General features: G+C 36.5%; 1 protein-coding gene across 1 annotated transcript in view; it reads right to left on the bottom strand.

Annotated features, from left to right (window-relative positions):
- Window positions 1-27,629, bottom strand: part of NALCN (sodium leak channel, non-selective) — a 210,442-nt gene that overhangs the window by 157,321 nt on the left and 25,492 nt on the right. The window contains exon 6 of the mRNA XM_057366171.1: window positions 14,427-14,581. Coding sequence (XP_057222154.1) covers window positions 14,427-14,581 — 155 coding nt within the window. The remainder of the gene's footprint in view (window positions 1-14,426; window positions 14,582-27,629) is intronic.

Below are 27,629 nucleotides of genomic sequence, written 5' to 3'. Positions count from 1 at the left end.
AAAAAGAAAAAGAAAAAGAAAAAGAAAAAGAAAAAGAAAAAGAAAAAGAAAAAGAAAAAGAAAAAGAAAAAGGAGAAAAAGAGGTCATCTCTTGGAGATATTAAGAGTCCCCAGGTCCATGAAAGCATGTGTATTATGATTTCATAGCATTTCTAAGGAAAGAGTGAAATCAGAAAGCATCTGGAGAAAGATATGCTGATGGAGACTAGCTTGTCTGGTATCACATAAAGCATCATATCAGACAAATCTGGTAAAGTATTTGAGAAGGGAATAGAAACAGACAGGTGTGAAGTAACTAAAACAGTTTATTTCACTTAGGTTTAAGACACTTGTGAAACTGCTGTGGAAAGCAGGTTAACCAGTTTGAGTAAGTGCACAGTAGAAGGAGTACTCCTCACTGGATAAAATGACCAGGTAAAAGCCTAATTTGACTAATTTGATTTTGAAACARCCATACAGACATCTATTAAGTTAATCCTACAACCTTCCCAGAGCAACTATCCAAAAACAGTATTCACTCTCCCATGATACTCCAAAATCTCTTCAGAATTTATCTTAATGCCCAAATAAATGCAGTCAAAATCTTTAGCTACTTCCAGAGCATTTACCACCTTGCTTTGTGAATTTCAGTGAAAACATATTCCTGGCTATGGTAGAGGGCTGCATTTTTAAGTCAATTTTGAAGTATGCAATTACCAGTCACTGCTACTAGCTGTCCATGAATCACCATTATTGCTCCATAGTTCTGTATCAGATAACAAGGACAAAAAGAAAACCTCCAGGTAATGACAGAATTATGATTCTACATGAAAAAACAATGAAATAGGAGAAAGAAAACACATACAGATATTGTTTTAGAGAAGATTAAACAGTAATTCAGCTAAAGATTGTTGCTTCAGAGAGAGATGGTGGCAGACATTTAATTAATTGTCACTTAACCTCAGAATTCTAAYTAAAATGCCTAAAAACATCAGATGCAAAACAAATGTAAGAAAAATGTTAATATGTACCATATAGCAATAGCTAATACAGAAGGCTATACAAGTAGTACACATACCAATATGAAAACCATGCGAAACCTGCCACAGGCAGGTAATCAGAAGAAAATAATAACRTAGTTTATCAGAAGAGACATAGAGAAGTCCTGCTGTGACTAATCCATCTTCTTTGAATTTGCCAGCCCCTGGGTAACTTCTATCAAGATGAATCAGCTATGTGTAGAGTCAGGTCCCTGAGATATAGAACAGGTTTCTGAAGCTTTTATCTTGTACATATTACCAYAGAGCACCTATGTTCTATGAACAGTTAGATGTCCCTTTATCAGTGATGACTGACAAAAACTTCTGACAGTAGGTTTGCTAAGTGTTTTAACTTATTTTGAATTTTACGCAAGAAATAATTTTAATTTTTTCAGTATCATTAATTTTAAAAGTGTGTAGCTTAGCTGGAAACAGGCTCAAAGCCATTCAAGTTCACTGTAGCTATTTAAATTAAATGCCACAATTTGGAGCTTAGTTACTGCAGTAYTCTTCACAATGGAAAGGAAAAGGTCATACTGTTGTATGGTTAACACTTTTTCGGATGTAAACTGAGATACTTAACACAAGRGTTGATACAACGATGAAATGAGACAAAGTAATGATCATTATGGTACTCCCCACAGCAAACAGGCAGTAGTACAGATTTGTCAGAAAAGTAGAAGGCAACCTTCTAAAAGAGTTTTTGGATGAAACTGGAAAAGGCTTACTGCAGTATGGGAGAAGATGTATGTTGACATTTCCCAAGATGACCAATCACACCCTCCCTGGAGATGGAAGTCCACGTCTTCAAAAGGTCTTAAAATCTGCCTAATATTAAGGAGTACTTTCAAAACAGCTTGAACAATTAAGGAATCTATCCACTGAAAATATCTGTAAATATTTTAGGGGAAAGAGCAATAATTTGCATATTGAAACAATTCATAGTACAAAAATGACCCTGTGGCAAGGAGACCAAGATGTATCAATACAGTGTCCTAAGTACAGAGTAATACAGAAGTGGTAACTATTTGTAAGAGGTGTTAAAACGTTTATTCAAAATATTTGTTCAGATCACCTGCTAGACACTGCAAGATCTAGCTCTCAGTTTGATTACAACCAAAACTTACAATCAGAGTAAAGAATACACAAGGTATTTAATGTTCTTAGATAAGATTTCGTTCATTCAAGCCATTCCTAYTCTTTCTCATTTGCTATGAGAAAGGCAGTAACTGGAAGTGAATGGCGTTACAGTTTTTTTTAAGAAGTATTTAAATATTTCACAGGAGATCCAAAATATTTTACTMTTCTTTCAGCTTGTAACCTAGATCTTTTGCAATACCACTCAGTGCATACTAGATATTCTGTAAGAATTTCTCTGAAGGGCAATGTCATGACATTGACAATGGAGTAGAATACAGTAGCTACCAAAAGTCTCTAAGAACAATAGGGAAAAGGCAYTTGAGAAAACAAACACTCAGTATGTAAATATTCGAACAACAGAGTAACAAAACAAGACTGTGAACTATTTAACGAGGAAGGAGCATGGCATTACACATTTGCTGCAGGGCAGCAGCATGTATGAAGCCAGTTACCACAGATGAGCTGGTGTGCTGGACAGTCACACCTAAGCTGTTGCTCTGTGTGTGCTCCCCCCTCTAGAGTGGCCATCTGTGAACCAGATTTTCTGGAACAGCATTACTCTCTCTTATTCCCCAGCAGAAATGGGAGAGCCAAGCTGCAAGCTGGCCTTGTGTTATCAAATCAAAGGTCTTAAATCAAAAATGATTTGGTAAGCTGCTCTAATTACAGTAACAGAGGACATGTCGCCTGGGTATTGCACATTGTATTTCTAGTAGTGGTTTTGCTCATTTTCACCAACTTTTTGAAAATGACATTTAAGATAAAATAATCAAATCTCAGCAGACAAGGTAAAAACCATGTGCCCCACACATTATATAAGTGTTGAAGGTCAAAGCCTGTAAACCAGCCACATCCTGAAACTCTTGTCTGAAAGTGAAAATCTTCCACTGTGAAAACAATTACCTGCATTACCGGGTAACTGCAGCTTTCATTATGCAGCGCTATATCGTCTTAATGGCACTGACTGATAATTAAACCGATAGGATCTAATTTTCTTGGTATGGAATGACAGGCTTCTAATTGCCTGACTTCATGCCCTGTCTATTGGCTGAGTTTTCTGCTCCTTAGCAGGGCTGAAATTAGTCACACCTTTTGTTTCTAGGCTGTTCACACACCTGTCACACCTTTAACTCCTCTTTCTACTTTTTCTCATTGTTCTCCTTGTCAGGCTGAGAGCTGTTGAGTAGCTATCCACACAAATAGTTATTGTCTTTGACATAAGCCTTTCTTCAACTCTCATGCAGAGTGAAAACTGGTGGGCTGGGATGTTTGTTTTACTTGAAGCAGCTCTTTCTATTTGTTTTCTTAGTAAATCCTCATTAAGAAAATCATCTTAGTGTGCATTTATTTCCCTTTGACCACAGCATTCCKAGCACACATGTTTCTTGATTGCTTTACTAAGCATACTTAGCGTCTCAAAGTTATCTGACCCTTTGGTWAGCATTCTGCATGAGGGGAAAGAGAAACATCACTGTCGGTAATAGACCTGAGAGTTTTATCTTATGCTTTCCATAGGAATTACAAAATAACYGTAGCAGCAGTACAAAAGCAAATTTCCTCCTCTGCCTTCACAGAAAGTGTGTCCTAAAATCACACTGGGAGGCCTTGCTGTGCTAGAGAAGGGGCAGTAGAAAATAAGCGTGAGAAGGTCACTGTGGAAATAGKGTTTACACTGCATGTAACTCACAGCAGCAGTGGGCACTGGCAGGCTGAAGGGTTTCCAGGGGATGCAGAGCAAAGGCTGTTTCCAGCTAGGGATGCCCTCTGGGAGCTTGGATCTTGCAGAGCCAGCTGCAATATCTCCAGCACCACATTTCCCAATGAGCTCCATTCCAGGCCTCCTCAAATCCTTATGCTGTAGCACATGTCTCTCCACTTGGGATGCACTGCAGCAGGGAGCAAGGGGTGGGGATACTTAAGCAGTTCACAAAGAATCCAATTCCTGTGCTGGTGCCAGTGAGCTCTCCAATGCTATGTTACATGGGAGTTGTTTTGGTTTTTTTTCTTGGGTTTTTGTTGGTTTGGTCGGTTTCAGCTTTTTTATGTTTGGTGGGGTTTTTCTGTGGNNNNGTTATTACACTTCAACCTAGCAATCTCAGGAGAAAATTTACACAGGTTATTACACTTCAACCTAGCAATCTCAGGAGAAAATTTACACAGAATTTAAGAATACATTACTTYAGATAAATTAAGAAACAGTACATGAAGTTTTATATAAACAAGGTATCAATTTATCTGAGGTGATATCACTTACAGTTCAAAAAAACATGAGATGCAATTAAAACTTGCATTTGACCTGCCTCAACTTTCATTTTTTTATACCTTCTAATAAGTCTGCCTTTCTGCTACATWTTGCTCTTTCACCTTTTCAGATTATGATCAGTGACACTTTATGGGCCTTTTACATTACATCAGCAAGTACGATTTTTTTTTTAACATTGCCATCACTCTAACGCAAGTACTTATCAGAAGGCATATTAGAAAGAAAACTTCCAAAATAATTACTTTSAAAATGAAATCTAACCAAAATATATTGGTTCAGTGTGCAAAAAACTCTTTCAGCATTCTTAGGATCARATGAGAATGAAAGAGAGATAGAAGGAAGTGCACAGCACAGACACTGGACAGGTGAATAAATTCTGTGCAGCATACCATAACAACATAAGGGATATATCAAAATAGATTCAGTAGCAAAAGATGCCCACCAGGATTAGTCCACAATTACAAACAAAACAGAGAACAAAAGAAAAATTAAAGTTTTCTGGAAATTTGTTTTATTCCATTATAGGTCTACCTATTTAGCTACCAACACTAACATAGAACACCCTGAAATAGTAGGGAAAAGTGTGTTCCACTGAAGACCCTCAGCAGCGGCAAAGTTTTCTTTGTCAGTATAACTGTACTAATCTATTCACATTAGTTTCACTTGATTGCTTGGTTTAATACAAGACTCAATTACTTTGGGATTAACACAGCAATAAATTAAAATTCTGGAGGACTGTTCAAATTCATCTAAGTTTCTAAAACTTACAACTTCCCCTATACCATTTGTTAGTGTAAGAAATAACTCAGTAGACATTATTTGGGCAATATTTTGTGTTTCTGAACTACTGCTTAAAAATAAAAAGGTCTTAATTAACCAGGCAACTAGAATGGCTTAACTGAGAAAAGTGAAGCCTACAGAAACATCAAATAGCTGAGGAAGTGGTGTTCTTTTTGTTTTGGTGAGGGATGTTTGTTTGTTTGTTTGTTTGTTTGGGTGTGTGTGTGGGGATTGTTTGATTTGTTTTGTTTGTTTTAATTCAGGTCACTTCTTCAGTTGTCTGAAATCAGAAGTATTATCTCAGTATCCTCTGTGGAAAGTCTGTGGGTTTAGTTATCTCTAACACAGAAATACAAAGCACTCAATTGTGACCATGAGTAACAGCCAATATTTACATCCCAATGATGTTCGTGGACCCACACTGTACAGGTAATTTAAGTGGTCAGTGTGTGCTGCAGAGGGGAAGGATACAGTGCTGCCTCAGGAAGTAGGACAGGAGCTGCCTTCTGTCACACATTTATCATGGCTGTTTCTCCCACAGAAATCAAGCAGGAATACCAGTACAGGTAAAATACAGTACAACAATAGGTCACAACAGCCASAGTATACAGAACCAAGACCTCAGACATGCAAACTCACCAGCTGAGATATAGCACTTAGTTAAAGCCCATTGGCTTTCCATTGAAAATTTCAGGGTTGAAAGGCCTGTTCAGTCCTATAGCAATAATGATTTGGCCATGTGTCATAATATTTTTGCTAAACAGAGCGAATTTGCACTCACCTTAATATCTTARTGCCAAATTGTTTGGTAACTACCATATCTCATCTATTGCAGGAAGAAATAGTGAAGTCACATGGATTGGTCTGCTTTTTATAAACCTTTTCCATAACTATTAAGAAAAGCTGTATTCCTGAAGTACTATTCACTTGCATACACAGTTAACAGAGTGTTATGATCCCTGTCCTTTCTGGCTGCAGGAGCACTTGATATACACGAAACACAATACATATGTATTTATGACCAAAGGAATTCAGTAAATAAGGGCCAATCCCTCAGTGTCTACTCAGGAGAAACCTTCATACTGAGGGTATCAGCATTTCTAAAACCAGTCTGCTGCTAGCCAATCACCTTGGGAAACACCTTAAAATTTGTTAGTGTCATTATAAGGYTTGTAAAACCTCAAATAAACTTACATCTAAATGGAGAAAACAGGTATAATGAGGACAGGGCAGTCTCCAACTAAAGAAAAAAATTTTGCAGAGTCAAGAAGCCAGTATGAGTGTCCTCAGACCCTGCCAATGCAGCAGTACAAATATTCTGACAGCACTGTATCTGAACAAAACAGAGGCACCTCTATTTGGAACTGAGCTAAAGTTCATAAAGCAATGAACCACATGCATTCATTTAAGGGGGACAAATGATCATCGTAAGGTGGGACATCCTTGCCAAGACATAAGAGGCAGTGGTCCACCACCACCCCACCCCATGGCAGMACTGTTGTTGAAACTGCAGAAATGATGACCCACTTGGAAAATTATGTAGCTAATTTTAAAGCTCCTGATAATACTTCATATTCAAAAGGTGCAGAAATAGGACCAAAGCATAAAGTAAACTTTGCAGAATGTGGAGACAGGCCAAGGGGAAAAAATTATTGCTGTCTGTTGTCTGCAAGGTGTTGGTTTACCAGACTCTGCTTTACCATGCAGGCACATGCCATGAACACTGCCAAGACTGGGAATATTTGCGTCATATAAGCACAATTTGATAAATTAAGTTTGCTTAGTCYTAATTTCTGCTTCTGCTCATAAGCAACAGCCCTTTCTTGGTGTACCAATTTGAGAATGAAATCATATTGTGTTTCTTAGGTAAACCTTAGTATTCWGTAGTAGCAAAATGAATTTTGTACACACTGCATTGCAAAATCTCTTTGTTCTGTKAGCTCAAGATTATATAAATTGTATTTTTTGTTTCAAGGTTAAGTAATCAACTAAACTATTGAGCACGTCAGCACTGATGGAAGGATGGATCAGAATGCCTGAAACTGTTTTAATTATTCAGTTAGTGAGTTAATGATATTAAATGCACASAGAGGATAAGACAGATTCCAACAGTGGTTGGAATTCCAGCCACTGAATTKCATTTTTCTGRCAAATAAAATGAATTGCCAAAGAAAAAACAAAACTCACATGACCTTCTGTTATTAAATTTTTTTTCTGATGGGAAACTAAACATGGCCTTGTGACCTGGTCCTTAAGAAGCTGAAACCAGAGAAAATAGTATAGTGCTTTAAGCTCAAACACAGCTTTGTTAGTTGACTCACTTTCAATTTGTTCATTATCTCCAAGGAACAAAGTGAACTTTTAAACCTTATTTATATAGCCATGTTTCATTCCTCATRGCATTTACATCCCTCGTAACTATAATAATTTCCCAAGATGAACAACACAATAAGGACTTCAAACTGTTCTCACCTGGACAGGGCATACAGAGTGTTTTCTTTGATCCTCTGTGCTCACCAAAACCCTGTATAATCTTCTGAAAGTGCCTGTGTAAAGGTGATTGTCATTTCTAAGTTTAGTTGTGTGCCTTCAKTGGGCATAACTGTAGGCTTTTGGTAACAGAGGACACTCCAGAATATTAAGGAACTGCAGCCCAAGGCTAAGTCCATTCTGGAGCAGAGGCCATGCTTAATAAAGAAGGAGCAGCAGCTGAAAAGAAAGAAAGAAGGGGTTGCAAAAAAAAAAGAAGTATTATGCATCTACTCCAGATTCCTGAACCRCTCCTCACCTCAGATGCTGCAAGAGCAGAGGAGCAGGGACTAGGACATTGGGAGGAGAGGACTGAAGCTGAGACAGGCAAAGGAGAATAGGCATTTTCCCCAAGTGTCTCTTAACTGTTTGCCTTCCTTAGTTGTTAATACTTGAATGAGTGATTATACTATGTTAATTGGCAGTAAAACAAATAAGTGAAATTCCCTGTGTGGAGACTTATCCACAACAGTGCCTCAGCCAATGTCAGGGCTCTATTCTCTCTATCTGCAAGGCCTGGGAAGGAATTCCAGTGGAAAAAAAATCTATCACCATTTTTGAAATAATGATTTCTAGTSGTTTCTCAATCAGTGGATTAATGGAGCATGCTTTAAGTCATTTTGGCTCACATTTAGAAAATATGTGTTTTATTACTAGASAGTCTGAATGGCTTCCCTAATTACATTCTGATACTTTCACATATTAACACCACTATCACTTGTCATGTCATCCCATGATAACTCCACAGGTCGAAGTCATGGATGAAGATACATGAAAGTGCCTGAATCAAAGAGCTGCATTAGTGGAATAAATTTGACCTATTTATCCAAGTATTTACTACTATGATATACTTGCCAGGATAAACAGAGCACAAAGATTCAATACATTTATCAAGCATACATATCATCCATAAATTAAAGGAATCTGATGCAAAGTTTTGATGAAATCTTTATTGAACTAATGCTTATTTCGTAAGAACTCAACCTTTCAGCCTTTATGGGTACAATTAAATGGAGGCTCTGACTGAACAATTACATCCCCTCATTGCTTTCTATTATCCCGGGTACCAAATGACTCAGAGCCAAGTGATTCAGGCTGTGGTGGTGATGCTGATCTGCATTTCTGGCCATCTATGTCTTTGGAAAGTGAAACCAGCTTCATTCAGGAGATATGATTGGGTGAAAGGGCAGTGGAGGGAGGAAGGAGGCATCTTGGGAGGCTGACAAAAATCCTTGCAATCCTTTCCACTATCACCTTCTTCTCCTTTCAGAATGATCTGTCATCGCCTAAAACATCTCTTGCTTACTTTGTAGAATATCTTTAAAGTTTCAGGTATCTTTATTTGGGACTTCCTTTTGAGACTACTTGAAACAATATATAGCACTGTAAATCATGCAAAAAACCTTCTGTGGAATTATGTGAAGAGTAAAATCAGTGATGTAGCTGCAAGTATACATCTGCAGATGATTGCAGATTGTACCCATGAGGCATGTGGAATGATTACCAGCTGATGTTACAAAAACCTGAATGCAAAAGGCTCTGTAATGTGTGGAAAGTACAGGTACGGAGGAAATCTGTATGGGATCCAGCAACAGTGGGTATTCTGGCACATTTGCATCTATGAGGCACCCTTTTCAACAGAACCCACATAGACAGCTCTGCCAACATCCTTAGTGTGGTCCTTATAGTAGTTAATGCCATGTTAAATATTGACTAAAGGTAGAAGCACGCTCAGATAAACAGTGAGATATAAGGTAGAAGTACTTGTCATAGCCCTCCAATTCCCCAGACTTATATGCTCTTATTTAATTCAACAATCATATTTATGCTTTTTAGGTATATCAGATGAAAATACTTAAAAAAATCCTATAATTAATAATTTTTACAATTAGTGGTGTCTGTTCACAAAAAGAAAGTAATTTTTCTCAATATGTAGTTCAACTTTTTTTACACACTTCATAATACTGTCATGYTCTCAGCTACACCTCATGCAATTAAACACAGCTAGGAAAAATTGAGTAGAAGAGAATAAAACCAGAAAGAAGAAACAGGCCAGCTGTGARTGTACCTGATGCTCTCAGTGGGAGACAAGGCTGAAGGCTGTTCTAAGATGAGGAAAACATCAACTTTTTTATAGAAGCCTGAATCAAAACCAGCTAAGAATTCTGAGAAAGAGAAGAGCCTGGCAATACCATAGAGGTATAGTCAATAGAAAGGAATTTTCCTATCAATATCCACACAGCCAGCCAACCTTTTCATTCATATCCTTTCTCTTACTTCCACTCAGCCCCACAGGTAGTGTTCAAAAACATCTTTCAGGCAGCCTGAAGAATAAAAGATTCAATTTTATATTAAGGCTCACACTGTGTAAGAACAACAGCTACTTGAGAAGTCAAGTTCTGTGTCAAAATGTCAAACTGTTGGAAAGAGTACTTGCGTTTCTACTGAGTTCATGAGCAATTTACTACGAGAAAGCAGGAACTTTCTGTAGCCTCCTCTCAGGTGGGACCAGAAACAGCTGAAGTCAGCTCACCTAGAGGAGGTATCTTATTCTTTGCTTACTATTCCTTCCTTTCATAACTTCACAGATAAAAGGATTTGAGGTACTGGGAGCTTACCTAATTGGTTCCTGTTTCATTAATTCTTCAGTTTCATGAAGGGTTATGAAATAGACCTCTGTGACTTTTGCTTATAACTTTTCCAGAGGTACTGCCCGACAGAACTTCTCCAGCTTTTAGTAACTTCACTCTCTTCAGAGATTACACTYGGAAAGTTAGAGATACCAATAAGTGTTTATTTCATTCTATGTGCAATCTGGAAATATGTACATTGAAGGACAGAGGCATTAGCTGTAGATATATGCTTATGTGGCCCATGTTGGAAAAATGATCTTCACAAACATCTTGTGTATTTATCATATAATACTTGTGTAAGTATCATGTTATTGGCACAAATTAAAAGATGCAGGCACTTGAGAATCTATGGCACAAATCTYCCCAATCATTCTGCTGTACAAATGTGGAAGAGAGGCAGGTTTTGTAAAGAGAAAGGGAACACTTTTGTAGACAAAGGAAAGATGGTCTACGTATTTCAAAAGGCATTTAAAGGCTTTTAACATTGTCTCACTATGACAACACATGGGAATATGGCTAGGTCACACTGATCTGTGATGGGTACAAACCCATTTGTTAGGTGTCCTTTTGAGCAGCTACTAATTAAACAGTGTCAGAAAGGAAGACCGTAAAAAAAAAATTCCAGAGTCTAATCTTGGTCTAATTCTATTTATTTTTTCTCTCTTGATCAGRTTGATAGAAAATAAATTATACTCAACTAATTTCAGATAAAAGTACACTAAAAGGCAGCACAAGTAATAAAGAGAGTATTAAAACTCCAGAAGATCTTGCAAGTTGAAGTAATAGTTTGAAAAAAAACAAAAGAAAGCATGCTGTTCAAGAGTGACAAATGTAAAGGTTTACATTTAAAAGGAAATAAGTAAACAAACAAAGGATAGGAAACAGTGGTGGCAGTTCTTTCAGCAGGACTGCAATAAATCAGAAAAGCATGAATCACCCACAACATGCTGTTCTTAAAATGGAAAACATCTCACTGGGATGTAGAAATTTAACAGAACTTAAAACCCCATAAAAGAATGGCTCTACTGGGGTATTCTGACAGTACTGTATTTCAACAAAGTGGTGAATCAGCCAGAGGTCTAGAGAAGGACAGTAAGAAGAATGTAAGGTATAAAATATAAGTTATAGCAAAAGAATCAAGCATTTAGAGCCATATGGCAGGCATAATGAAAGATGCAGAAAAGCTTTTCTTTAAGGTTTTGTCTATGCCAATAGTGAATAAGATGAGAAAWTATGATCTTAAATTGCATAAAGAARGATTCRGGCTAYACCTAAGRAAAATCTTCCTAAGAGGACAGAAAATGAAGCACCACAATAAGTTGTCTGTAAAGATTATGAAGTCTACTTCCCATCAGAAGGACATGGCCTAAAATAATTTGACAAGACAGCTTCAAGTCACATTTATCAGTAGTCTATAACTAGACTTCCTTAAACAATATATACATACATKCATGGAAATATACATAAAACAGATAAACAGAACACCTCAAAACTAAAACCAKAAAACTTGGGAAATAATATTTATTTAAATAAGTACCAAAACTTACACTATCATCTTTCCAATTTTCATCCTTAAAAAWCAAAGCCATTTATAAGAGTGGGAGCAGGGCATGGTCAAAATCAAGGTATTTTTYAAATATGAAGCTACCTAGTTGGCATATTCACAGTATTAAAAACTCTATTAACTTTTATCTGATTAGGACATCTTGGTCTTCACCCAGTAATAAAATTGTAAAAATCCTTCTTTTTCTTTTCAAGAGAAGAAAAATAACAGAAATTCAAATATTCACAGCTTGTACTTATATGCCACAAATTCAGAGTTACTAATTATACAGTAGCTGCCAAACTGATATGCTCTTGTGAATTTTGTAATGATAGATTTCAGCAGCCAGGACAGGCTGCATCATAATATCTGCAAATGAAATACAAACGAATGTACAATAAAACAGTATAATTGCACAGAAAATATTTAATTACTTACCTGTTAACTATATAAAGAGGTGCATCACAAAATGGRTATTTATAAAATATTGATAAACTTGCTGGTTATAATGCTCTTTATAACACTCCTAATTTGAGGAAGTTTATTAAACATTTTGTGGGAAAGCTTCTATGTCATAGTCAGTATTTTGAAGTTAAGTAATCAGCCTTCAAGAGATACTCAATTAACTTCTGGCTACTTTACTGAGAGGTGTTATATCCTGTTTACATATTTCTAGACAAAAACAATTTATCAATTACAAGTCTCCTAGGTCTGTTAGCAATCTCTGACCTTTAAAATGAAACACTCAGAAAGACTGATAAGGCATAGGACTGTGACTCAGGAGAGCAGAGTTTCAGTCCTGGATTTTTAACCAGTTTTGAAGGCATCCATGGTCAAATTAYTTCGCCTGTCTTTGCCAACCTGCCCCATCATTAAAAACAAACTGGCCTCCTTTATTAAGCAGTCTGTCTCTTATTCAACTCTTCTACCCATTGAAGCTTGTCTAAGACATTGCAACTACTTTTCCCTGGTGACGAGGTAGGCAGCTAGAACAACACCCTTCAATGCCACAAATAATTTCATGTGTCAAGATAAGAAGGGTGATTTCAATCTGAAGCCAAATTATTCTGGCAATAACCTATCTCATGCTCCCCTCCCTAACTCCCCATAACTATGGAACATAAATGYGGAAGGTTTTAGGTTCTAGCATGAACTCAATCCATGTTCATCCAGACATGGCAGTAAATCTGAAGATTCACTAGAACATCAGACAGGATTAACCTTTGAGATCTACAGAAGAAAAAGTTTATATAAAATTTGGTACTATCAGCAGTGTTAYTCATCTAGCAGTACTGGTACAAATGGTATGCTTCTGATTCCCAGAAGGAACAGCATGGTGCTTGGTTGAAAATTTTTATCCCTTTCTCACACGAAAAAGTAAAGGACATAAATGGCAGGTTTTTTCCAGAAATTATTTGCTGTCACAGAGTACTTGTAGCAGGACTCTGAGACTTTCTTGTAACTTTCTGGCTCATTGTGTATATTCAGCAACCTGAATATTCAGGAACCAACTGAAGCAATTTCAGCTGTAAAGGCTTTCAATACTCAAAAAAACTTGTTAGATTGCAGTCATTCAGTCATTAAACCTTTTCATTACTTTCAAAATCAGCTGAGGCCAGGATAACAGTCTAGAGCGCAAGCCAGAAAAATATTTTAAAAAGAAAGAAAGAAGCAGCTTAGAGTCAAAGAGATACATCAGAAAGAATTCAGCCTGTGGGTATGCTCTATCATTTGAAGGTACTTCCCTACCTGTTCTGAAATGAAAATTTACAGCTGCAGGCTCCTGTTGGACCTTTGTCTGTTAAAYAAATGTGAGATAACCACAATGTTCTGACTGAGTAACTGCATATYTTCCATTTGGATGTGGATCTTGCCACAGCTGCCCAAGCTCTTGCCACCTTTCCTGATTTTGTGTTCTACACTCACTTCCTCATGGGGATGGCACAACACATTGCAGCTGTCAGAGAATGTATTCTCCTGGTAACTTCAGTGTTTTGCACAGAACACAAATTGCACCTGTATTGCAAAATCTGCCTGACTCTCAATSATTTTTCTGGCTGATGTTCTGACTTACACAGTTTGGATCAAGATTGCCACAGATATGCAGTATCATTTATTCTCCCATCTTCTCCTTAGTAACAAGATGATTATGATTAATTCTGGGTGGGGCTTTTTTTTTTGCATGGGAATTACTACTAAAATTAGACAAACAGAGGGAGTTTTACACTCTAAAATGAATCAAAAATAAACCACAGAAATTAGTCATTGCATTTGCATACTGATGATAATCAACAGTTGACTCCTTATAAAGACATTGTTTTRAAGTTATTTAAATCCTGGGATCCCAGGTGATAACTGCAAAGCAAATAGCACAGCTTCTCTTTCTGGCATGTGTTCTACTTGAGTAGAATACTGATTGCACTTGATGTCTTCTCAGCACAGACATGAACTATCTGTTCTATTCATTTCAAAAACATTTTTAAATGGATACTAAAATGGATTTTATCAGTAGGACAGACCTATCTCATTAAAGCCACTGTAGCCCAGYTCTTGCCTGCTTAGTCCCAGATCTTCAAGGTCCATGCATTTAAATCCAGGCGGGCACTGGTAACCTTCTTCTAGCTCTCTGGAACAGTGGGTGTCTGGGATAGCTAAGTTATTCCAGGTTACATTTCTGTGAAAAATACAAAATTAAGTTGTTACATAAACTTAGCTCACAGCAAAACTAAATATTTGAAAGTGAGAGGACTAAAGCAAAAAGTTCATCAGCTGTTATTTTTACTATCTGATGTTCTTTGGTATACACTATTTTCATTAATTAAGCACTTACTGTAAAGGGCAAGCYAACAATCTTCTAAAACTTCATCCTTATGTAATGACAGTACAAATATTAACAGCAAAAACTTCATACTAATGCATAGAGACCCCATAAAAATGGAGACTCCAAGAAATGGAAGAGTTCACATTCAGCTGCTCCAACGGCTCTTTAATACAATTTGGACAGAATGTTTCAGGCTCCTTTGCAGATCCTGAGAGTGTGTTCACCTGCAGTCAATACTATGACTTTGACTTAAAAAGGCATTACCTGTGCTTGCTTTGACACTCTTTAAAAGGATCACGGTGGATAATTTCTCATTCACCTGAGTATGTATTCAGCTTCTTGTAACTTGCTCAGGCCAGGTTTCCACCATAGATGAAGGGTCACAGGAAAGAAGTCAAACCATAAYTGTGTAGTGCAATTAATATCTATGCACTGTTGCGACTGAAACAGATCTGAATCACTATTAGGTCAGTCCAGTAATGATTTGGTGGAAGAGGTGAAAGAATTTGAACTGGTTTCAATTGGTTCAAACTGATTTATGTTAGCGACTGTAACATTTTAAAATAGAAAGATCATGAGACCAGTGCTCCAACAGTGTCACACTGTTGGCCTTTTTTTACTGTTGTCAGAGGCTGAGCATCACTTATTTTTTCTGTTTCTCTGGCAGCTGTGCTTGAGCTGCTGGAGGCTCTGTCACACTGGACCACCATGGAAATTTAGGTAGGCTCAGCACTAAGGGCCATAGAAGCTAAAATGAGAGGGAGGACAAGTTTGTTGCTCTCTGTTCTATTAAATATATGCCTGTGGCAGGTACACATAAAAATGGGTTATCTAAGAAGTAATCTAAAACTTTGAGAAAATCAGGCTGATTCCCCCTAATCACTTACAAGTCCCAGTCAATAATCACAATACACAGTCCTTTGCCAAAACCAAAGACTGGTCACCCCATTTCCCAAGAAGTAGTTTAGATAAGAGGCAACCTTAGCAAACTGCCGTGTTCCCTCCTGAGCAGGTCCCTGTCAGGATTTGCAAAGCAACACAGCACACAAATGGGTATTCATTCTCATTATCCGTGCTATGGGGTTGCTGGGCAAAGAGAAGAAAGGTCCAAATAAGGCTCGAACTCTGCTGAATGGGCTCACAGCTAAGCAACACCAGTTCTTCTGCCTCCCTGCATCCTCTCACACAGCATATGAAAATCCTGACTTTTGGTTCAGTTCTAGGTCCATTTCAAGTCAGACTTGAAAAGTTAATCATAGTGATTCTGGTCTAAGAAAAAAACAGTCAATAGCATTTTCCATTCATGTTCAGGTTGATTTTGACTGCCTGGTTACAGCAAAGACTTTTGATATAAAAACACCCAAAATGAATTCCTGAAAGTTACAAAAAAACCCTTGTAATAGTCACGCTGTTACCTGAGGCTTAAAATACATCGTTTTAATTAATCTTGCTTGTCCATAGAATACGTGAAACTTTTCAGTCTGCCCTTTGGCATAATTAGTATCTTATTGTTCTTCTGAAAGTCCTTTTCCTTTAATCTAATTCATAGATGCATCTTGACAACTAAATAGGGTGAACAGAAGCTTTAATTACTTTATTTTTATTGCTTTTATGAACTGCATGGACTAGCAATACCTTAGTTGAAATCTGTCAGTGTGAAATCAAATCTTCCTACAAAACTTTTCTTAAGCAATTATAAATGCAGATAAATAACTATTGTTGCATCTATCCTGTAGTCATTTCTTTATAATASCAGAGAGACACATATATCTGCATGGATGCACACACAGACATGTACAGTTCCAGATGGAGTTTTAAAGAACACYCTGAAATTTAACAATGTGCATAACTAAAAAGACAGACAGATACACAAGCATATGTGTATTCATTCCACTTTTGTAAACATGCTCAGCATATGTCACTCATATTTAAAAATTAATCTGTGTACCCTAATTCCTTTAAACTAGAAGATGCTAATTCATGGCCAGTTGTATATTTTATGTTAGATTTATGATACTACCATCCAAAAGCCATTACAATACATAGGATTAACATAAAACARTATTTTACGTATATTTTTATAAATTAAATTAATTGCTCGAGCAGATTCAGAATACCAGTTACTGGTAACTAATGAATTTCACACCATGGTTTGCATCAGAGAATCCCTCAAATCCCAAGAGGCTAGCAGTGTGAGKGCATATTATTAAAAGCATTGCTGGCTCAATCACGGCAATGAAAAGCATTCATTTTAAGCGCTTCGTTTGAACCTAGATAAATTTTTTATTTAACCTCCTTCTGAATGAAAAAAAAAAAGGAAGCATCTCGGCTTACAGTACCAGTAGAGATACACAACTTTTTGTATCACTATAACTTGGCAAATTGTGTTCTGCCTCAAGACAATAAATAAACATAGACTAGTACACATGGACTAGAGAATATCACATATCTAGAAGTGGCTAGACTACCATCAGATGTTTTCAATACAAGATGATTTAAATTGTTTTATTCCTTCTTAGGCCATACTCAATATCTATTAAGTACTGAGATACTGATTCAGCACACAACCACTTCCAAGCATCTCAAAAGTTCAATTAGGCAATATGCTTAAATGTCTTGCTAAACAGGGTGCCTGGATAAATTTATGAACAAGAAATAATTCATCCCAGTAGACCAACTGAATATTTCTGTGCAGAGTACTCAATGTCTATGGAGTGCAACATCAACCTAWCAGGCGAGCTGAGAAATTAGTCCTCCACAGGAATGCCAAGGATGCAGATGATAATTGACTCCACATCGTTTGATAGGCGTCCTTCAATAACAAGGCTGTTGCACAAGTCCTAGGACTGTAACTCTGACTTGTTTTTAAATGCCTGAAGGATATCATTACTACACAGATACTTGTGTACACCACAGGAAGAACCTGAATTGATGTCTCTTGGGAGTACAATGCCTGTTTTCCATGGCATCAGTTACAAAACTGGTCTTTCAACCATCATGTACTTTTGTGAGAATAATCTCTCTTTTACCACTTTCTCCTTATTAGGGCAGTTCTTCAAAAAAGGTTTTGACACCTTAAGAGACAAATTACCAAGGCAGCTTCTAGCTTCCTGTTTTCTGTTAGCCTGACTTTCTCTRCTGAAAATAGAAATGGAGGAAAAATGGGATTTTAAAAATTCTGGTATTCTATTACTTTCTAAAAATATCACCAGAAAGCCATTCAAAATTAGCAAGCTACTCATGTAGTTCCAAGATCCAAAAATTAAAAAACAAACAAACAAACAAACAAACAAACAAAAAAACCAAAATCAAAGAAATATATTTGTTGATAAGGCAATAAAAATCATAACGTCTTTACCTAATCAACAATTTGTAAAGTAAAAATGACTTAGCTGGAGCTGAAGGATTTTCTGTATTTGTTAAGAGAAAACCAATGTCTGTCCCTGTACAAAACCAGGCACTGCCCAGCTGCTGACTGAAGAGTTATTGCATGTTAAAAATACCACAGCAGACATAAAAAATGGCTGGTAGATCATGAAGCAAATAAGTAGCCACTGTGCACCTTCCAAAGAGGGAGCAATACATTAACTGRGGTCTCAGAGGAATTGGCACTGTGTTCTGTGCTATCCATTTTCATTAGTAACCTGAGGGACCTTATGAACCCAGCTTCATCAAAATCACACCAAGCATATGATGAAGGATAACAAAAACCTTTGAGAAAAGAGAAAGATGATGCAGTTCTGAAGATTTTAAAGGTTACTCTCAATAACTGTGATTTAATATCAAGCAACGAATTCAGAAAGTGATAGAACCTAAACAGAAAATGGACATTGCTGTATGGAAAGTACTAATACAGAAGTAAGTTTAGATCAGATGGTTGATAAAAGATTTTTCKTTTAGATATCAAGAATTTGTTTTTTTTCTTCTGCTAGATGTCTAATTCTGAACATGCAATTCAGAAAAAAAATCCAGTCCTATACATTTCAGGCAAGATGCTTCTGCTTTGTCATACTGCCAGAACACAAGGGAAAAGCACTAAGCTGGTGAGGCTCTAGCAATAAACTTAAAATAAATCCAGAGAACTCCATGGTACAGAGAAATTATTCCTGAAACTCAAATTAAAKGGATGCTGGGCTAAGATCTCTCAATAAATCCTTTCTGATGAAGTAATACTGCATTTCTACATTGACTTTAGACAAGTTATCAGATGAATATTAATACATTGCTCTTTTACATATATAGGTCACTGATATCTAATTAATTTCTCTTTATTCTGAAAATCAGGGTGATCTACTACCATGAAACTACTGCACCATTCTATGCAATTATTATAGTCCACAAACTTATTTTTTTTWATCTTTTAAATCTATCTTATATCAGTATTTTATGAAATGAGATGTAATTTACAAGTGGGAAAGTAAGGTCAGCTGTGTCTTGACCATTCTGATTTTAACAGCATTTGGAGCCTTTTTTGAAACAACAAAATATAAAAGCAAAATATGTATAGATGCATATTAATGGGAACGGAATCTCTCAGGTTACAAATCTGATACAGCAAATGCTAATTGCTAGGGTAACAAATAAAAACTCTTCTACAATTCCTTTCTCATTCATTGAATCATACAAAAGAACAGGTTTTCACACCAAATGCARAATAAGTTGTTTAGTCATCAACACTTTACATTCTAGATTTAAAGCTCCTTCCCACAACTGAGTCCATGCAAATAGCTAAGACTTGTAACTCATATTTATTTTCCTCACACTGATTACTGGTGCCTTTGGGATGCCTCATGGTAGCCCTCTTAACATTTAGATTCTGATCTAGGAAGTCACAGGTTTCTGAGAGCTCTGTGTCCTACTTGMGTGTCTTGGATACATCAGTAACACCAAATGCCTGCACATGGGTAASTGCATCAAGTTGAAAACACTTCAAGTTTAAAAAAATTACATTTCCTATGATCCACCAAGTCATCAGCCTTAGCCTACTTTCCCCTTATACCACCAGTTTTAGAGCACATAAACTTGTTCTCCAACCAAAAGACTTTCTTTAAAGAAGATAATTTACAGAATTAAAAAAAAACCTCATTGCCTAACCATAATTAATAGCTGTATTTTTATACCAAATGAGAAATCTGTGATAAAGAGTCTTATGAAAATATTATAACATTGTGCAGAAGAGAAGTTTTAAATCACTTTTCTAATTAGAATTGATCCTCTAAAAAGGTCAGATAGTTCATGGCAACTACCTGCAAATACCAGGCAAACTACCAGGCAAATATACCTGCTGATATATTAGGTAATCAAAAATATTAAAACATTTTTTTACTAGTCAAAGTTAAATTTGTTTTCAGAAACTCTGGAAACTTGAAATATAGATGGAAAATTTCTTGCTTTTTAACTGATGCCTTGTAAAAAAGAAAATGGAGAAAGGTTAAAGTTTATTTGTTGCTTAGTGACCATGAAAAGAATCTAAGCACCTAGGCAAATTTCCTTTTAAATGTGGCTCTTATTCCCAAAGCCATATCTTCATTCTTACTGTGCTCATCCAGTCAAGTCCATTTTCTCCTGTGGGAAACTCTGAACATTCAACTGCTATTAACAGATGCTTCCTAAACACCTTCCTTACACTAGTGCTCTTTTTAAGACCTAACAATAATAACARCTGCTCCTATACAATTGTTAGAATAATAATGTTGTACTATAATAATTGTAACAGCCTTTCTTCTATCATGAAAGTTTTCTATTTACTATTTTCATAATTATTACCTTATTATGACCTCAGCTTAACAAGGACAATATTAATGACTAAATCACTGATATTGCTATTTCTAAAATTTGCAGTAATAGTTTATGATTGGGCATGATTTTTTTCAAAGTTCACTCAGTGTGAGCGAACTCTCCTGTCGCTGAAATTAGACACATATGTTGTTAACTTCAGTGAAATGGCACCATACTGCAATTGAGTTCTACTGATAGATCTTCTAGTTTGTGCACAAAGGGAATGCAACTTACAACCATGCTGCTGCTGGAGTCATTACAGGTTCTAGAGAATCCAGTAAAAGGGCCATCCAAAATCACTSGTCATAGTAAAAGAAATTTCAGAGAGTACCTCTCTGGTCTAAGGACTACAGATTTGTTTAGGAACAATTCTTCCTCTGATATTTTATAATCTTAGCATAGCCAAGGATAATTTTTAAATGTTATCTTTTACTTTTGGTCAAATTTAAATCTAAAGTCATCATACTTACAGAGTAAGTGCAGGTACTTAGAAAATACCATACTTACTGRGCCAGTCTCCTGTTTTCAATCCAATAACAAATTCTGTGTTATCTTTTAAACTGTAAGTGTGAAAACTTCATCCATATTTAATGTTTCTTGTAATTATATCTGTAATTATAACTATAAAGCTTTCAACCCTTTCTGGTAACAGATTGTCTCTTATATCTATTCATTATTTTTATCACATTAAAACATAAGATAGGGCATGCTTAAGGACTCATGGTTTCACAAAAAATATAAACACAAAGCTTAAGCTTTGGCAACATTCCATATTTTACATTTTAGCTTGGCAAACACTGATTCTACTAATCAAGAATTAGTAACTGAGGAGAATATCAGACAGCATCTGCTAGGGATAATTATATTCAGATCAACAAGCCCAAATAACTGAGGGCATCTCTTCAATTAATTTTTAATAAATCTTGAAATAGCAGGGAAATTCCGGAAGAATGCTAATGTGCCATTAATTTTTAAAGAACAAGCAGCCCAACTGCTTAGCCAGACATCAACTAAGACAAAAGAAAGAGCGAGCTGATAAAAAGTCTAATTGGGAAAGAACATTAATGTAATAAATGGCAGCTGGAATGGATTTAGAGAAAATAATTCTCATCATAGTAACATGATTTTTATAAGATTACAGATCTGTCAAATAAAATTGCCTAGTTTAGACTTTGTAAAGCCATTCATTCAGTAACACATGACTGATTAAAGAGTTGGCACTATATAATATCAATAAAACAGCAGCTAAATGGGCTGAAAACTGATTAACTGACATGTCAAAAAAATACTTGAAATACATAAAATGATCATCATGATCTACTAGAATCAATGAGGGAGAAACATAAAAAATTAAGGATAGAAACACAAATAACAATAGAACAAAGCATTCTGACAAATTATGCAAATTATTTGGTTACCTTGATCCAACAAACCAAAATGTGCTTTAATACAGACAAACTTATAATGGTAGGATCACTGAAAACAAATCATACAGCCTGTGGCCTATGGATTAAAAGGGATAAGAGGACGGCMATACTGTATGACAGAATATAGATGCCACATAAAAGTTTGAGGAGATATAACAAGGCATTCTCTCATATTGGTCCCAATAACACCATGGCAAGAAAAAGCCAGTGGTTTCATAGACTGTACAAAGAAAGTAATAATGAATTGATGTTCCTCTCTAKATGACATTCACACAAATTACAATAAATATTACATACATTTTTTYGACCACAGTTTAATATTTGAAAAACTGAGGAAATCATAGTAAAAAGTGAAAATGAGAACACTGAATAACACGGTTTGCAGTTAAAGACCTAAAGAGCTAAATAATGCTAGTTTATTAAAATGTATATTGAAAAGTGCTTCAATTGTTGTAAGTGAATTCACCCAGAGAAAATACTAGGAATTAAAGTTCTGGGTAATCTGGCATAAAAAAAGTATAACAAGAATAGAAAGCTARGAGTTGAAGCCAGACAAATTAAAATAATTTAGGAACATTTTTAACAGTGAAATGGTTTTTGTAAGAAACAAAAATTTCCTTTGTTTATGACTGTTCATCTGCAAACTAGTCAAGGAGACACACTGGAGTCAGACACAAGCTACAAGGTTTCATATAAGTGAAAYAAATGGAAGTCTGACTAGATGATCCAACAGTTGCTTTTAATTTTAAATTCAATATATAGATACTGTAATATTTTACTGCTGGTAATATATTTTCTTTCAGTAATTTTTCCCAAGGAACATGATRTGTTTTATATCTTGCAATTCAGTTTAGAGCTTTTATTCACTATTTATCTATTCAATTTCAGGCTTCAATATTGGGATTTTGTTTGCTACTTTTCACAATCTTGTAGTATCTAAGTTGGAGTCTGTGGACAGAACTTGGCGAGTCTTATTTTTTTGGCAAATTTTAAAAGAAGAAAATAATTTATATGTTTATTCMACAAATTACGAAAAGTAATGGTCTTACTTTCTTCTCACACGCATATTCAGTAATAAGGCATCATTACATCAGACTGCCTATTAGATGAGGCAGCAATACAGAGTAAGGTTTGATTTGATTTTGATTGTAGTATTTTTTTGTTTCATATGTGACCTAAGTTAGGGTCTACAAAATGTACCTTTGATGTTCCTTCCATTGCTATGCACTGCACAGGAATTTTAAACAGATTCAGATTGAGCCACTGACCTTATATCACACTTCAGGATGAAAAGTTCAGATAYCCAACACCTCTTTGCTGAGCCTCTAGAAGGAGCTGTAAAAGTAAAGCCTGCAGCTCTGATGTCCTCCTCATTTTAGGCAGTGAAGACAGAGAGAGAGAGAGAAATATATCTCCAGAGGTTTAAAGTCTGTGGCTTCATCCACACTCCTGAGGCACCTTTCTCCCTCTGACAGCCAGAGAGGAAATTCAAGGCATTTGGATTCCTAGCACAGGTGCTAATATCAAAATCAGATGATTCTGTACTCACAGCAGATCACTCATGTTACACAAAGGCAATGGTGTCATTGCCCAAATGAAAACAGGATGGTTGCAGCTAATCAACAAATTTGACAAGCTATTGGTTTGATCACTTGCTACTAGCATTGGAGGAAGTCAAATTCAAATCACTCAGCAATTATCCTTCAAAGTAACAAAGTCACTGAAGTTCACTATAGAAAAATGAGTAAAAGAAGAAATATTTCCTATGGATAGTGCTGAAACGTGCATCCAGGCATCAGAAAGCTAAGCTCAAAAGAGAAAATTACAGAAGTTCCAGTATGCATTTGTTTATAAAGTAGCATGCACCAACAGTACTACTTTGAGATTTCATAAATTCCACATGACATAACAACTCTATGACACCCCATTTTTGTGACTGCAACAATCAGTCATGAGGGARCTGAATTCAAGTGGCAATTGCATGCTATGTATGCTAATGCAAAACTTGTTTCACAGGAATAAAAACAACATGGATTAATGGCATTCACACAATGAAGGAGGCTGTCACAGTGTTAATACAGACAAAATAAACAGGAAAAGTTAAAATCAAATCTAGCCAGCTTGCATGTCACTGAGGTATATTCAGTTACACTTATTTACAAGTTGAAGTGATCTCATACATATAGTACTTTTACAATCCAATGCAGTATTTATTTGGATAATKTAAAAGAAAGAGTAAAAAACACCTCTCTTATCTTTTAAATTGCGGTGTCATGAAATGAAACGCATGAAACAATCTAAGCTGAAAACTGTGTCCAAGTTGATTTAAAAGTGTGTTCAGCACCACTTAAAAAACTCTAGCTCCTTACATATCACATATCTCTGGATGAAATACAGAAAARTATCTTCTAAGTTGCTGTCTAACCATCCCAGGAAAACACAAGACCAATAACCTCCACTTTAGGATTTGGAAATCACAAGCTTGAGGTTCATGTGGGAATTACTTCCATCTAAGATTACAAGCACTTTTGAACTCATCACCCACAAAGCAGAGTTAGCTACAACCAGTGAGTGGGGGAGTTTTTCCTGACTCTTTCTTTGGACCACTGCACCAYGCAGTTTTATCTCACTACATTTTTTCCTTAGGCACAAGACAGCGTAATCTTTAGCATGATAAAAAATACTGCCCTGAAGCCAAATTTCAACTACATGTAAAACCAATTCCTTCCCACAGTTTGTGTTGCAGAATGTCAAGACCATACACAGGATGCTTCATCAAACGCACTTACACATACCAGTCACTAACATCTGAGGCGGCGGGAGATGTCACTTAACCCAGCAGAAGGGGCTGCTACCACTGAGCAACTAATAAAAAAATTTCAACATCATCCAGCTAGCTCAAAAAGGAAACTATTTAGCATTTGGGGCCCATCTACCAAAGCTCTCACTTTACCTGGGAGGGAGAAAGCAGCTTGATATCTCCATTTGATAGAATGACTGGTACTGTAAGTAGGCAGGAAGACCTACTGCCAGAACTGGATCRCTGTTTTATCTGGTGAAAGGACTTCTCTGTCAGGGCATTACAGTGAGCAGTATCATTAAAACATGCAGCTGCAGACCTACAGTAAGTTCAACTCACTTTTTCAGGGATCTGAAATACTGCTGGGTTTCTAAGACACCCAAATGTAATATCCCAAATTTGCCTAGCCTTTAGGCCTACAGGCTACCTCCTGGTCTAAAGAAATATTCAATGAGGCATTGACAGTCTGTAACCAAAGCTTYGTCCTCAAATACCAGCTGAAAAGCCCATCTTGTTAACCTGCTGGGTAGAAGGAGCACAGTAAATTGGTCTGGATTGTAGTTTTAATACTGCCACTGGGTAATGGCCATGGCAATCAAGGAAAGGGGCAGACAGCACAAAAGAGCAAACTGAAACAGGTATAACTCTTCTTCCTGCTGCCTTGGATAATGCCCCACATAAGGAGAGGACATGGGGATGCTAAGCCTTTATTTGAGGCAAAGCAGAGATGAAGACAAGGAGCTGGAAGGAAGAAGGTGGCAGTGATGTATGAATTCGTGAAGAAAACTGGTCAAATCAGACATCAGAGAATCCAGCACAACCTGCTACAACAGGGACAAAAGGATGCAAATATTTCAGGCACTTGAAAAGTGCAAATGTGGTGTGCATTTGACTCAAGTACAAGCAGTTGTGTAAAGTACAAACAATGTGGTTCACYGAGTATAAAGGCAGGTTACACAAAGGAGATAGGGAATCTTGTTGGGGGATTTGGGGGCTTTTCTTGAAATTTATTAAAAACTCTTCTATGTTTTATGAAAGAGAGAGCAGGGGAGTGAGGAATCAACTACATAAGAGGCTGGAAAAGCAGTGAAGGAGGGAGATGTATGTAAAGACTGAGTAGAAACATATTTTACATTACTGGAACCCAAAAATTAGTAACACCTCTGATAGTAAGAAGCATGTTTTGGTGGCAGGTTTGGATATTCCATGTGGGGTAGGATAAAAATGAAGTTGGAACATTCAAGAATAGGCTCTCACCCCTACTCCAAAGTTTGTACACAAAGGAAAAGAAAATAAAACTGCAGGAAGCCACACTSTCAGTTCTGTCCTAATGTACAATAGTTCTGCTCCTGCATCCAATCCTCCTCCCTTCTAATTTGTCTCCCTTTAAAAGAGATGTAGCAAAGAGAAACAGCTCTTCAGATGCCCAGGCTAACAATGCCTGACTTTTTCTGTGTCAAGAAGGACCACATAAAATCMCAGAAAAGTAAGATTGGACATGAACACTTGACAGGACATTAAATATATTTCTCTGCCCCAGTCTATTCCTATCTTTCCCAAGAGAAGTTCCCACAGTCTGTTTTAAAAATCCTCAGGAGTGAAACTGAGAGCCTCTCTAAGGAATAGACAGGTGCAACTTTATCCTGAGCACCACAAACATTTTTCCTAATTCCCTTATCTAACATGAAATTTTTGTCCAGAMATTTTATAGATGTACTTATTCTAGCAGTAGTAGAGAAAGAGAGACCAGATTATTTTACCCTGTGCCTAAGTGCTTATCCACTCAAAAMCTGTGATATGTGGAATACTTTTTTWAAGTTGAAAACTGCTGAACTCTCTTTATCAGCTCTGCTCTCTCTATATATATTTACCTCTTTTAGATTCTCTCCAGATGAGGCCTATATGTTGTATGACACTACAATTATACTTTTTTACAAAGACACAATACTGTTGATCTCCCTCCATTATGCTCCTAAGTCACTTTATGAAGAACTATTCCACATCACTCACAATGCTGTATTAGTACAGCTGATTTTTCCCCAGTGCAGTGTATTTTTCCTGCTGCCTTTCATCCAACTTTTCAGAGTATGTCTTCAATTTTTCAAGATAATCTTCATTYTAATCTTGCCTTCCCAAACATATGCAGTCCTTCCCAACCTCACATCATCCTCAGTGCAGTAAGTGTATTCTATGTGCCACCATGCAGGATGTTAATGAAACTCCAAAAAGCACATGACAGAGTTATGTGGATCCCCACTCTTTCTGTTCTGAAATTAATGTAATCTGAGCATGTTTTTAAAGCAGTTTTGAACCTCTTCTATGATTATTTTCWCCTTAACCATGTTTCTCCTGCCAGCTTACAAAAATGTCCTGTGAGACTGCTACAAAGCCATTCTAAACTAAAGAAATATGACATTCACTCTTCTCTCCAATTTGGCTGTTATCCTGCCATAGGCAATTATATTTGTTTGACATGGTTTATTCTTTCCCAATCCATATTAGCTCCTACTCACTTCCTTGCTTTCTTCCAACTGCTTACAAATTTTTTGTTTAATCACCACAGAATTCTTTCAGAGATAGAAGCTTACAGAATTCCAGACATAATTCTGAGGCATTTCTTGCTCTGTCTCTTATTCCTTCCTCCTTTTTTTTTAAACTTCTACTGTTTTCCTGCTTTCCACCCACTCTCTACAAGTTCTCAGAAATAATAGAAGAGCTAAGATGATAGCTTCAATCTGTTGATAAATATCTCTAGATGAACATTCCAGCATTTCCCARGCCTTATTGAATTGCATTAATTCAAAGTATTGGAAGAGGAATCAAAATTAGGCATCACATTCAGCTTCTAGAAAACAATACAAAACTGAAAGAAGTCATCTGGTTTTCACAACAGTAT

The sequence above is a fragment of the Malurus melanocephalus genome, unplaced genomic scaffold (genome assembly GCF_030028575.1).
Source record: "Malurus melanocephalus ecotype Western Australia unplaced genomic scaffold, MMel_1.1 scaffold_61, whole genome shotgun sequence".
NCBI lineage: Eukaryota > Metazoa > Chordata > Aves > Passeriformes > Maluridae > Malurus > Malurus melanocephalus.
This window is presented reverse-complemented; position numbering and strand designations above follow the sequence as displayed.